At 30.5% G+C, this 13,436-nt stretch overlaps 2 protein-coding genes across 2 annotated transcripts; one reads left to right on the top strand and one right to left on the bottom strand.

The window, feature by feature from the left end:
- The first annotated feature begins 8,956 nt into the window (after positions 1-8,956).
- Positions 8,957-11,398, top strand: LOC102582671 (probable inactive receptor kinase At1g27190). The gene has a single exon (XM_006357069.2). It carries the CDS (start codon positions 9,192-9,194, stop codon positions 11,028-11,030), a length of 1,839 nt encoding a protein of 612 aa, XP_006357131.1. The 5' UTR covers positions 8,957-9,191; the 3' UTR covers positions 11,031-11,398.
- A 270-nt stretch (positions 11,399-11,668) lies between these two features.
- LOC102582330 (CLAVATA3/ESR (CLE)-related protein 25) lies at positions 11,669-13,402 on the bottom strand. Its single transcript, XM_006357068.2, has 2 exons — positions 12,237-13,402; positions 11,669-11,888 (listed from the first exon to the last, which is right to left on the bottom strand). Exons 1-2 carry the CDS (start codon positions 12,482-12,484, stop codon positions 11,849-11,851), a joined length of 288 nt encoding a protein of 95 aa, XP_006357130.1. The 5' UTR covers positions 12,485-13,402; the 3' UTR covers positions 11,669-11,848.
- Between the last annotated feature and the right edge of the window lie 34 nt (positions 13,403-13,436).

Raw genomic sequence — 13,436 nt, 5'->3', positions numbered from 1 at the left:
CGATAGTATTTGGTTTGGTAATGATTTTGTTCGAAAAAACCGAAGAAATAATCGAACCGAACCGATAAATTATATACATATATTTTATTATTAAACATACTTAATATATTGTTTTTATAAACAATTTTAAATATCTTATTTATGTTTTCATCAAAATTTCTTTATAATTTACTTATTGAAAGCAAAAAATGTCCAAGGTGAAAACATTTTATCTTATTGATTTCATGTATATGGGGTGTCTATGACAATTCTTTGTGGGACTCAAAATGTTATTGTCTCTTCCTTCTAGGCCATAATAGTAAATTTTAAAGCTTTATTCATAATAAATTTAGTGATAGAAAGTTCAGTATTGTCACTCATTTTAACTATTTTCCACTTTGAATGGATTGTAGTTACTTTTTTCACGTTTTGAATGAATTATTTCTTTTATTCTTGTGTATGGTTAATAACCGAATAACCAAACCAAACCAAATCGAAACCGATAACAACCAAACTGATAAATGTATATTATATTTGGTTTGGTTTGATTTTGATATTTTAAAACCGAGTAAGTTGGTTTGGTTTTGATTTTGGCCAATAACCGATCCAAACCAACCCGTGAATACCCCTACTTACTAGGATTACTATACGTTGGACTATATCTATATATATATATATATATATATATATATATCATATAAACTCCATTTTAAAGAGTATTTGGTTAGCTGCACAAATAATCGAATAACATCTTATTGGCGGTATCAAATAATGTTAATATTATTTAGTGGGAGAATTAATGTGTTATTACATGAATTCTTATATTAAATTTCTTATAGACTAGTATAAGATAAGCAATTTATGTATGCATAATAAATATAATAATTTTGTATATACTCATCACAATTTTTGAGGTGGAGCTGCCTGGAGCTATAATTAATTATGCCACACTAGTAATTAATTAAAATATTGACTGACATTTTACCAGGATAAGTATACACTACTTTGGATAAGTATATATTTAATGAAAATTTTGAAAGACACTTAAACGGTGAGGTCGAATTCTTTGACCAAATTCAACTCCCACTTTATGACATTCTAGACAAATTCTTTGGAAAAATTCAAATTGAAATCTATATTTAGATTTAGACATTTAGATTTTAATACATATTTTAGTATTCAAATAGTTATTTAGATTCAGACGTCTTAATTTTATTAAAAATAAACAAGGCCTATAACAAATTTGGTAGGGTGTTGTTTTTAAGATTTGATATTGTTTACCAAATAGCGTAACATTTTGCTCGATTAACTTATCGCACATAAATTTATCTTTCATGACTAATTTATATCAATGCAAAATTTACCTGATTTCTACTCGAAGAATAATAAAGGTGAATTCCTTTATTAAAAAAAATATACCCATAAACAGAGAAAGATTTTGACCGACTTGAAAAGTATGATTTCACTATATGATTACACAATCTTTCTTTATTAACACTAAAAACAATCACATAAGTGAATTTTTGAATCAAAAAGTAGCATCAATATTGTTACATATTACTCTGTTTGTTTCATTTTATGTGTCATTATTTAATTTGACATGATTGTTTTTTTAAAAAAATACGATCTAAAACAATCCTTAAATATTTGTGTGAATTGTGATCATTAAAAAGAATTTAATTTTAATACTAAATTGTTTCTAACTATAATAAGGTGAAATTACTTTTTTAGATGAACTAAAAACAGAAGGTTATACAAAAAATGAGACGGAATATAAACCAAAAATTCTAAAAGTTTGCTCGAAAAAATAACGGTAGCTTGCCAAATTTATAGAAAAAATTACCTAACTACACAACTTTTCTTTTCATATTCTCTACCATTTGAAAATATTACAAAAAAAATCATGTTTTCCTATTCTCCTCTCCTTTTACGGATACATCACTCACAACTCTTCTAACCCAACGATTTTTGTTGTTATTGTCACCCCTAAAATCACTCTCATGTATTAGCAGTTACATCATCACTCTATTTTTGAATTTCAAATCAATATATATTCTCTCTTCAGTTCATCGATTTCAAATTCCTAAAGAGGTAGAGTTTTTTCTTCATCAATTTTTTCTTTCCAGTTCTTTAATTATCTTTTTTTTTTAAATATAGCTTTTTCATCTACAATTTTCTAATGCATATGGATTCTGCTCCCTCTTTTAATATTGGGCTTACCCATTTTGATTTTGAGGATGAATTTTTTTATGAAAGTAGATCGAAACAACGAAACGATCCATTAATCATGAAGAATTTGAGAGCGGAGAAATCGAAGAAGGATGCATGTTCGAGTTCTAAATCTACTGTTGAAAAACGCTCCAAAAAAGGGGGGGAAAGTTAGATATGCCATTATACGACTATCACTATCAAAAATACAGATTTTCAATATATCTCGTTTATTTTTATTCTTAAATTAGTGTTTGTAGTGTTATCACTGATATGATACATCACTTCTACAATAGCATTTGTTTTATGCAATGAATCATGTTCATATTTAAGGTATTGATACATAACTCTAATATTGTTGTATCTTCGATTATTGTTTATCATGTTCAGTATAAATGTACTTGATACATAATCACTACCTAATGTATCATTTACATGTATCAAATTATATAATGTATCTTTAATCTTGATACATAAATCATAATGTTCTATAACTGGAGCACAGTGTATCAGATCGAATAATATGTATGTTATACATATCAGTGACAATCTTTTACTACTTGATACATACACTCAAGCTTATTCAACTAGAAGGTTATGCATATGTGTACATTACCCAATAAATACACTTGATACATAAACTCTAATGTTTTATAGCGAAAACACCGTGTATCATTAATTGATTTGTAAATGATACATAATATATATCAAATTCAATAGTTTCAAACTTTATTGCATGTAATATACATATCAACTGATCACCATTGTGTTATGTATCACACATAAAAAATGTTATTTGGAACAATTACATGTATAATGTATTTTTTTTATAAAATACAGTATTTTCAAACAAAATAAGATACATAAATAGTAATGTATCATGCACTATTTTTTTAGGCATGATACGTAAATTCAAATTTATACTAAATGTATGTGATGCATAACAATTACCACACAGTAATGTATCGATCTCAAACCTAACATCTTATGGGCAACAATTACTATTTAATGTATCTAGTAGAAATATAACACTTATCAATTTAAACAAGATACATAAATAGTAATGTATTGATAAATCTATCCATCTTGAAAACAGAATTCAAAAAATGATTACATAGCATTATAAAAATGATGAATGATCCATCAAAGCTATGTATCTCTTCAGCCTTTTGTCTACTGTATTAATGTATAGCGAAAACATTGAAAATCCAGGCTCTTGTTTCTTCACCTCAACTATGTATCGGATCTCCAATTTTTCCTCAATTCATTGATCTCTAATTCAGCTACTATGGCTGATTTGAGATTCACCGAACTAATATTTTGACCAACAACAATTTCATCACTTTTGTATAGTTCATACCTCACCTCACTTTCCCAAATTTTGAAATGTCATAACAAGATCGACAAGTTCATGTTGTATCATTACAATTTTGTCGACAATTTGATTCGAAAATTGAGAGTTTTTTGGAAGAATGGGAAGAAGGCTTTTGAATTTTGAATTGTGCTAGCCTGTTACAATTTGTCAAGGATTGAATCACATTGTCAATAACATTTTCCTGTGATTTCCTTCTACTATGTATCAGATTTTCAAGTTTTTCCTCACCTCATTGATCTCTTGCAATGGTGGATTTGAGATTCACAAAAGAAATTTTTTGTCCAACAACTATTCATTATGTATCTTATTAAATTTTCGGCAAATTTGAATCTAATTTGAATGGTTCTTCGATGAACATGGAGAACGATGAATAGGGAAAAGAAATTTAAATTTTAAATTTGTTGGTTCTGTTAGGATTTGTATCTGACTGTTTGACAGTAAGAAAAGACTTGTAACCGTAATTTATTAGGTTTTGATTGGACTTTCCGTTTCTTCCTTTGTTTTAGCTTAACAACTTGATACATAATGTATTAGCGTTAATGTATCCAGATTGTGTAAAAATTAAGGAATTATTGTAATTAGAAAAAAAGTAGGGATATGATGTAATTTACTATTCACACTATGAAATTTATGTAAGTTAATACAGATTTATAACATCGTCATCAACAACTCAACTTAATTTGAATTGAACTCAATTATAGTTGTTATCTAAAAATTTAAAACTCTTAAAGTTAAAAATCTTAACTTCATTTTCCACATTCACATTGAACTATTGAGCAATTAACATTCTAAGCAAATTTAACAACCAATTCATCCTACTAGTAGAATGATCTGAACTCTGAAATGGTTATTAAGAAATTGAATATACCAATTTTACTTAGCAATTTGCAACCCTTCAATAAGAAGATTTTTCTAGTATAACACCATATCCTATCATCGAAGTGCATATATCTGCTGAACCACATAGAGAATATAAAAGGCCTAAGAAAAAGAACTAACTAACAAATTGTCAAAAATTATAGAAAGACTAGTCATTAGGAGCAAGCAATTTGTTTCCAATTTTTTCAAAAGATTTAAAACGAATGAGTATGTAGGTTCAAATACAAACAATAATTACAAGTACCATACAAATGGGCCAAAAATTTAAAACATCTGTAACCAGCAATAGAACAACCAAACAACACAACTAGGCCGGCCAATTAATATGGGCCAAGACTGAAGAATTTTGGACTAGATTTGGTGGGGTGCGCCATGCCTGGGCTGTAGTGCAAAGCCTAGGCGACGCTCAAGAGCCCAGGTAGCAAGCTACCTTGATGGACTCTACCCCTTAAAAAATTGAGTTAATATCGTGTGGACCAATGGCCCACATATCAGATATTAAACTGATAAGAACAGATACTACACTTGATCTTAGCCAAAAGGCCGAGAAAGGTATGATTTTACATGTAGAAGGGGATTGTTTTTTATAACATTTCTCGTTGTCTACACATTAGTTCTCTTCGATGTGGGACAAATAGAGTCTTTATATGCATCAGCCTCTGCCTAACATGAAAATGAATTCGAGTATTGCCTAACTGCTAGATGGGTCAGAATTTGCTGTGGAAATTGAACACTTTGAATGCTTATTTTACTTCATTGTGATAGTACTGTAGATTTACAAAAGATTTATTCATTGTTGTACTACTAGATTTGTAACCTTGTTTTGCAAAAAATACATTTGGTACACAAACTTTCGTAGTGTTTTTAAATAGGCAAATAAGAAATAAAAAATAAGAGAAAATTTGAATGAATCCAATATCACAACACAAAGTAAATAACGGAAGTGATTGATTTAATTCATAAACTTAAAGAGTAAACTATTACAATAGAAAACATTAGAATCAGGGGCGGTTCAAGCACATTAGTGGTCTAAAGTCAAAATCAAACAGAGATCTTAAACTTTAAAACATTGTTAATATAACTTTTATATAATGAATTTCTTCTATTATCTTTTTTCAATTGATAATATAATTAATCTATATTATCTTTCATAAGACATATTACTCCAAATAGCCTCAACCGACGCGTTATTTAACTCCAACCTCCTAGTCTCCTTCGGGTCCCCAAACGTAATTTATATCTCCCTAAATGAGTTCATAACAAAAACAAATAACTTAGGAGAATCAAACTTTGACGATTCACCTATCGGTTGAGTTGTTTGCTTGTACATATGTTCATAGTGTCATTCTAAATTATTAATTGAGCTTTGTTAGAGAATAACTACACACAAAAAAGTAATATGCTACATTTGGTATAAGCAAAGGATTATTTTTACCCACTTCTAACAAAGAGAGTGTATTTAAACAATAGTCTTCTATATAGTTGGGAGACGATTAATATACGTACACATCAAGTTTTTTGGTTTCTATCTTTTTGAAATTATTCAGTATCCTAAATTTACTTATCGGATTTTTTTAGATTCGCACTCCTTCACAAAAAAATATCCATTCTAAAAATTAATGAACTCAAAATTTCTAATTAAAAACAACAAAACATCAAAGTGTGCTTAAACTTTAAGATTTTGAAAGTGCTCCTCTAAAGTCTAAAACAAGCAAGCATATTCTGCCAAAACATAAATATGCACTAATAATATGGGGCACTTTCTTTGCAAATGTCAAAAAACCAAAACTTAAAATCAAAGTAATCATATTGTTGATCATTCTTTTACCAACTAAACTATTTTTTTTATTTGGTAAAAAATAAAGTGCATTTGCAAGTGATATTGCTTTTTCATATTTATATGGTAAAAAATAAATGATGCTTTCCATTTACCATTACACTCATGTCCAATTCTAAAAGGCGTCATTCAGCGTGACAGTAAAAATAATAATAAATTATAAATAAACTTGATCCAAGTTAAAAATAAATAAATTAACTAGTCATTTTTCTTCGATTTAATCTTTAAAGTTCACTGATTCGATTAATCTGAATTCGTATCAAATATACGTAGTGAAAAGTTAAACGTTCACTAAGAAAATTCTTATTAATGATAGAGTAATTCCCATCATCACTCCCACTACACAAATTAATAGAACAAGACATGGAGTTGTGTTAAAATTTTCAGTTTGTGTGTGGATTAACCAAATAAGTGGTGTAACAGGAGCTAGCACTGAATCTAAATGTAGTTAGGTAAGATTTATATTCTACTATTTTGTTTTTGTTTTTTTTACAAATAGTAGAAGGCAAAGTAATGGATTATTACTATTATTATTACTACTTGTTAGTGCACCATCCAATTAGTAATTTTTAATTGACAAAAAATAATAACATAAATAAACATTAAATAAAAAAAACAGCGGTGGGATCTGGTCAAATATCAGAATTTGTTGAGAAGGAACTTTTCTTGATTACTACATGAAAACGCACTAACGTAGTGTAAGGTAAAATTACAAAAATATTCAATAATTTGATTTTACAATAATATATAAATTAATAATTAATAACTTTAATTACTTAGAGTTCAGTTTTTGCCAATTCTTTTCTAGGCAATCAAATGTGATATGACTATGACCTAACAGAAAAATTATAAAATTTTGACCAAAGGTACTGTTGCTTTCGATGAGTTCCTAAGGCGGAAGGATTGAATCAAACACATAGTTTACACGATTATTGAATTCGTTTTATTACTCAGATAATATAATTATATACAAAGACTAATCATATCATATTAATTCACAGTCAATGAATATATACGTTACAAAAGATTGTTTCAAATGTTTTAATAAAGATAATTTTATTCTTCACATGAATCTTCCGCTTAAATTCTTTATACGAGAAAAAGAGAATTTGGCAGAAAAAGAAACAGTGTGTATCTTTTTTTTAATTGAGTTTTAATGTGAATATAGAATGCCAAATAACAAAAAATATAGTATAATATTTGCATCAATATACACAAATTTAATAAGCGTTGGATAATATTCAATTAAGGTTGGAAAAAAAAGTATTGAAATTAAAGTTGAATTGAAGTATATGGTATAATTGTGCCTAGACGTAAAATTTATCTAGGCTCAAGGTCAAGGGTGAAAAACCGAAGATATTGAGTGAAATCATAATCAATTTAAAATATTTATATACACCAGCATTTCAAATACTGATGATTAAATTACTACTTTCTTCTTCCATTTTTATTCGTTCACTACATTAAAAATAGATATACATTTTACTTTTTTAATTTTAAAAATCAAAAAATAATTTATCATTATACCTATTATACCGTTAATTTTAAGTACTATTCATTTTTCAATATTTAAATAACTTATAATTTTTTAAATCATTTTATATTTTTCTTAAAGAGTTTACCGAGCCAAACATAAATAATTAGACACAAACAAAACAAATGGTATTTTGCAAATAATGAAATATTATTTATAATCAAATGCATTATAAGGGAAAACGTACAATACAGTTTATTTTTATAGTGAATTTTACCCACTAACTTAAAATTCCAAATCAAATTATCAATACTTCCATACTAAAATTTCATTCCCAACACCAAAAACTTCTGCCGTTTTCATTTGTTTATGTTGTCTTTTTAAGTCTATTTTAAATAGAATTTTTTTTGGATAATTTTAAATTTTTCTTTTTTCATAGTATAACATATTGAAATCATAAAATATTTTAAAACATATTACCTATCTTTAATTTTAAATTATAAGATTCAAAATATTCGGTTAGCATTTGACCCCAAATTTCTATATATTCTCGGCATTATTTTGGGTGAAGTTTTACCATGCGTTTGACCATAAATTTTGGGAGAAATATTTGACTATTTCATAAAATATGATTTATACTCATAAGTTCTAAAAATTATTTAAAATACCTTTAAGGTTGTATTGTCATTTATAATGAAATGTTTCGTTAAGAAATAACCTTATAACATAATTGATAACAATCAAGAACAAGAAAATAACAAATATGGACAAAAGCAATACATTAATTGCATACTCAAACTTGTTTCGAGATGAATTATAAACTCATTAAAAAACAAATTGTTCTTTTTTGGCACCGTTATGTATAGATAGCATAGAGGAATAATTATTAGTTATTAATGTACTAGATAAATATTAGTTAGAATTAAGAAACAATGAATGTTTTTTTAATAAAATATAAAAATTTGGGATAATTTTAAATTTTTTAAAAATTTCCAAAAATCAAAATTTGGCTCAAATACTAATTTTTTTCTAGTATTTAAAAACTTGAGATATTTAGCAAATATATTTGCCAAAAAGAGGCAAATTATATTGCCAAACATCATTTTGTAAGTTTCCCCAAGTATATTTAAGGCCAAATGGATCCTCAATTAATTTTTTAAACCTTGTTCAAACTCAAAAATCAGTCAAACAAATTAAAACCGATGGAGTAACAAAAATAAGATATTTTAGGTGCTTACTCAGGGGAGTCCACTCCATTAACAGGACTAACACTAAATTAAACTTTACAAATTCTCTAAATCCATAATTCCAAGGTTCCACTTCATCATTCAAAGTCAAATGTCATCTTCCATTCTTTTGCTTTTTTCATACACTTATATTTCTCATGTAAACAATTCATCAAACACCTTCTATGCATCCCTACTCCCTAAAGCTCAAAGATGAAACTTTTCAGATTTTTCAATCTTCCCCTTATAGTATTCATCTTATTGATTCTTGTATTTCAACCCTTTCTTCATTGTACTGCTATTGCTGGTGCTGTAGCTGAAGATGATATAAAGTGTTTAAAAGGAGTCAAGAACTCCTTAACAGATCCAAAAGGGAACTTGAATTCATGGAATTTTGCTAATTCTACAGTGGGGTTTATATGTAAATTTGTTGGTGCTTCTTGCTGGAATGACCGTGAAAATCGTCTCATAAATCTTGAACTTCGGGATATGAATCTTGGAGGTAATGTTCCAGATTCGTTAAAGTATTGTCGAAGCTTGCAAACTCTTGATCTTTCTGGTAATCGGATTTCTGGTTCAATTCCTTCTGATATTTGTACTTGGCTACCTTTCTTGGTAACCCTTGATTTGTCGAACAATGAATTTACCGGTTCTATTCCGTCTGATCTTGTTAGTTGTTCCTATTTGAATAAATTGATGCTTAATGATAATAAGCTTTCTGGGAATATACCACCTCAGTTTTCTAGTTTGGGGAGGCTTAAGATATTTTCTGTGGCAAACAATGATCTTTCTGGTAGGATTCCGGAAGCTTTTGATTCGGTTGATTCGTTTGATTTTGGAGGAAATGATGGGCTTTGTGGTGGTCCGTTGGGGAAATGTAGGAGGCTTAGTAAGAAAAGTTTAGCTATTATTATTGCTGCTGGTGTGTTTGGTGCTGCTGCTTCTCTGTTGTTGGGTTTTGGGGCTTGGTATTGGTATTTTACGAAGGCAGGGAAAAGGAGGAAGATGGGGTATGGATTAGGGAGAGTTGACTCGGAAAGGTGGGCGGATAAGTTGAGGGCTCATAGGCTTACTCAGGTTACATTGTTTAAGAAACCGCTTGTGAAGGTTAAGTTGGCAGATTTGTTGGCTGCCACGAACAATTTTAGTACGTCGAGTGTGATAAACTCGACTAGGACAGGGACTACATTTAGAGCTGTTCTACGTGATGGTTCTGCGCTTTCTATTAAACGGCTTAAAGCTTGCAAGCTGAGTGAGAAGTTGTTTCGAATGGAGATGAATGGACTAGGACAAGTTAGGCATCCTAATTTGGTGCCACTTTTGGGCTTTTGTGTTGTTGAGGAGGAAAAACTTTTGGTTTATAAGCACCTGTCAAATGGTACTTTGTATTCATTATTGAAAGGGAGTGCAAGTGTGTTGGATTGGCCTACTAGGTTTAGGATTGGCTTGGGTGCTGCAAGGGGCCTTGCTTGGCTTCATCATGGTTGTCAGCCACCAATATTGCACCAAAACATATGTTCTAACGTTATTTTCCTTGATGAGGATTTTGATTCTAGAATAATGGATTTTGGGTTGGCAAGGCTAGTGACACCTCCAGATGCAAAAGAGACTAGTTTTGTGAATGGGGAGTTGGGTGAATTTGGCTATGTTGCTCCGGAGTACTCAAGCACAATGGTGGCTTCACTGAAAGGGGATGCTTACAGCTTTGGGGTTGTGCTTTTGGAGTTGGCTACTGGGCAAAGACCTCTAGAAATCACTGCTGCTGATGAAGGTTTTAAGGGAAATTTGGTGGACTGGGTAAATCAGCTCTCTGTTTCTGGTCGGATTAAAGATGCAATTGATAAGCATATTTGTAGAAAGGGCCATGATGAAGAGATTGTAAAATTCCTCAAAATTGCTTGCAATTGTTTAATTTCTCGGCCCAAGGAGAGGTGGTCTATGTATCAGGTATATGAAGCACTGAAGAGCATGGCTGAGAAACATGGTTTCTCTGAACATTATGATGAATTTCCCTTACTATTTAACAAACAAGAGACCAGCAGTCCCATTTGATACATGAATGGGAAAGCACTATGAGATGTTTCACATCTGGTGAACACAAATGCATTATGGTATGTTCTTCACTTCCCTTAGGTGCAAGTGGAATCAGGCACGATACATATGGTTCTGTGAAGTACTACCACAGATATTGCTGTATTATACTGTGAAGTGTCAAAACATTCTGAGGTGTTCTGCTCGAAATTTATGTTACAGATAGCTAATATTATTGGTATCTTAGGTTTATGTTTCTCTTCTGCTCATACTTATGCATTAAACAAGACAGTAAGCAAAAGCTGTCACAGTTTATTTGAAAGCTATAATACCTACTAATTTAACTGTTTATAACTGACCTGGGCATTGGCCTTTTTAGGGTCGAGATATATTCAGTATGTCCCGTACAGTCATTTATGGTTTGTAAGATCAAATCACCCTAGGTTTCCCTAATGGATTGGTTCGGTAGAATATCTGCCTCCACACTGATATTAATTCATCTAATCGGAATGCTATCAAGCAGAGTTATTAGTAATTACCCCTTCTGATTAATTTTGGATGATGTTGATCAGTAATTGTAGGTCCTTTTGCAAAAATTGTGTCTGATTGGGAATAATTTTCACTAAAATGGAAGTTGAATGGGCTTTCTGAAAGTTATGTGCCCTCTTAAATTTGATTTGGCAGCTGAAATTTTCATTCACTTGATTCTAATCTGCTTCTTTACAATCTCAGAAACATAATGCACAATTATAGTTTCCAAGTAGGAAAAAAAAATTCTTGTTGACAGTTGAAACTCTTTGCAATAGAAGTTATCAAGCCTCTTACTTTTTCCCTCAAGCTCAAGCTCGGATGCGTGTTTCCATATGCTCTCCTGCTTCCCTGAAAAGTCATTTTGTAATATTTCAAAACAACTACTTGTAGTCTAATAATAGTAAATGAAGGGAAAAGGTCTGTTAGCAAGTTATCTCATATCTGTCCTTGTCTTTAACAGAGCTCCAGCTGGGGGACTATATGGATTCTACGTATTAGAATATCTTGGTAAAGAAGTTCAATTTTACCTATCCATTTTTTAGTAAGGTTTTAGATTATCTCATGTTATATTTTGTTACAGTAGATGAGTACTTTTGACCCTTTCCGAAAGCAAATAGATATGGTTGGGTAAGCATAGAAGTATGCTTTTCTTACTCATGAATGTTGCAGGGTGAAATGTTAAAGCATTGAAAATACCTGTTGTGTATTGGATCAGGTTCACTAGGTACTCTTCTTTTGCTGACATAATTGAGATTGGTCCTTTGAAGAGAATGCCTTTCTGTTTCTATTATCCTCTCAGCCTCTAAATGTTGATTGATTGTCGTTCCAGTAACTGTTTTGGCTGCAGGCTTTACTAAAATCTCAGCAGAAACAAAACATAGAAAACTAAGTAAAAGAAGAGCCATCAATAAACTGCTGCTGCGGCGAGCACCATCACCACCCATAACTCCAGTATTACTATCTCAAATTCTCCTGTGTTTGATCTTCAATGCACATTTGTGGATCAGAGGAACACACCAACACCAAATTTTCCTCTGGTACTATGTAGACAGAAACTACAAACAGTATAAATGTAATTCTGTTGTTGGGATGCTCTTAAATGGAGGATTTTTATTTGCCATAAGATTCATATATAGCATGGAAAAGTTAAAGGTGGTTATGTCCAAAAGCAACAAAAGGGAAAGGTTATTTGAAGATGTGGGGTAAAAAGTGAAGAGAATTAGGCGTAGGGATAGGCTGACAACAGTTTATAATAAAGTAAGATGTCCAATTATTTATTACCTCGTTAGTGCAGGTATAACATAGCCAAGGGGACCTTTTTTTTCTCTGTGTTACCCATCCCGTTACAGCTTCCATTTTTTGCTCCCTTGGTGACTCAAAATTCAACTCTAATCCGTATTTCAAATGTGTATTTTTTTTTTTCCAAAGAACTAAAAGGTCGAACTATCAAGTTTAAATGTTGATGAAAATTCAGGTTAAACTTATCAAATTTAAATTCCGTATTCGTTTTTGAGAATTGGACATTCATGATTGCTGGCATTGAAAAGGTGATTTGGACGCAAGAAGGAGCCATCAAATTCAAAATCATTGCAACTCCGTCAGAGCAAATCAAAGAGAACTTTATTCTTTATTCCAGAATTAATTTGAATATACTTGACGTCTTGTATTTTCATCCGAAGAATCTGTAAAGAGAATTTCCTGAAAAGAAGTGCCGGCAAAATAAATTAAAACCTTCTGACCACGTTATCAAGTCCTTACTCATTAGAATATCTAACCCAAAGAGTTTAACTTATATATACATCGTTAGTATAAAAAAAAATCGTACAACAGGCACATTATTAGCATATGCTTGAGTCTGCTAAGCAATACTCCCTCCGTCCCTATTTAGTTGTCCAT

Source organism: Solanum tuberosum, unplaced genomic scaffold (assembly GCF_000226075.1).
Source record: "Solanum tuberosum cultivar DM 1-3 516 R44 unplaced genomic scaffold, SolTub_3.0 scf00241, whole genome shotgun sequence".
In the NCBI taxonomy this organism is placed as follows: Eukaryota; Viridiplantae; Streptophyta; class Magnoliopsida; order Solanales; family Solanaceae; genus Solanum; species Solanum tuberosum.
The sequence above is the reverse complement of the archived record's forward strand: the minus strand, read 5'-3'. Positions and strand labels throughout refer to the sequence as shown.

Bases quoted from the DNA above. Each gene is read 5' to 3' on its own strand.
- LOC102582671 (XM_006357069.2), top strand. From the start codon at position 9,192: ATGAAACTTTTCAGATTTTTCAATCTTCCCCTTATAGTATTCATCTTA.
- LOC102582330 (XM_006357068.2), bottom strand. From the start codon at position 12,484: ATGGGTGGTGATGGTGCTCGCCGCAGCAGCAGTTTATTGATGGCTCTT. The intron at 11,889-12,236 runs GTATTTTCAATG...ATGACTTTTCAG, and splicing joins CCTGATCCAATACACAACAG to GGAAGCAGGAGAGCATATGG.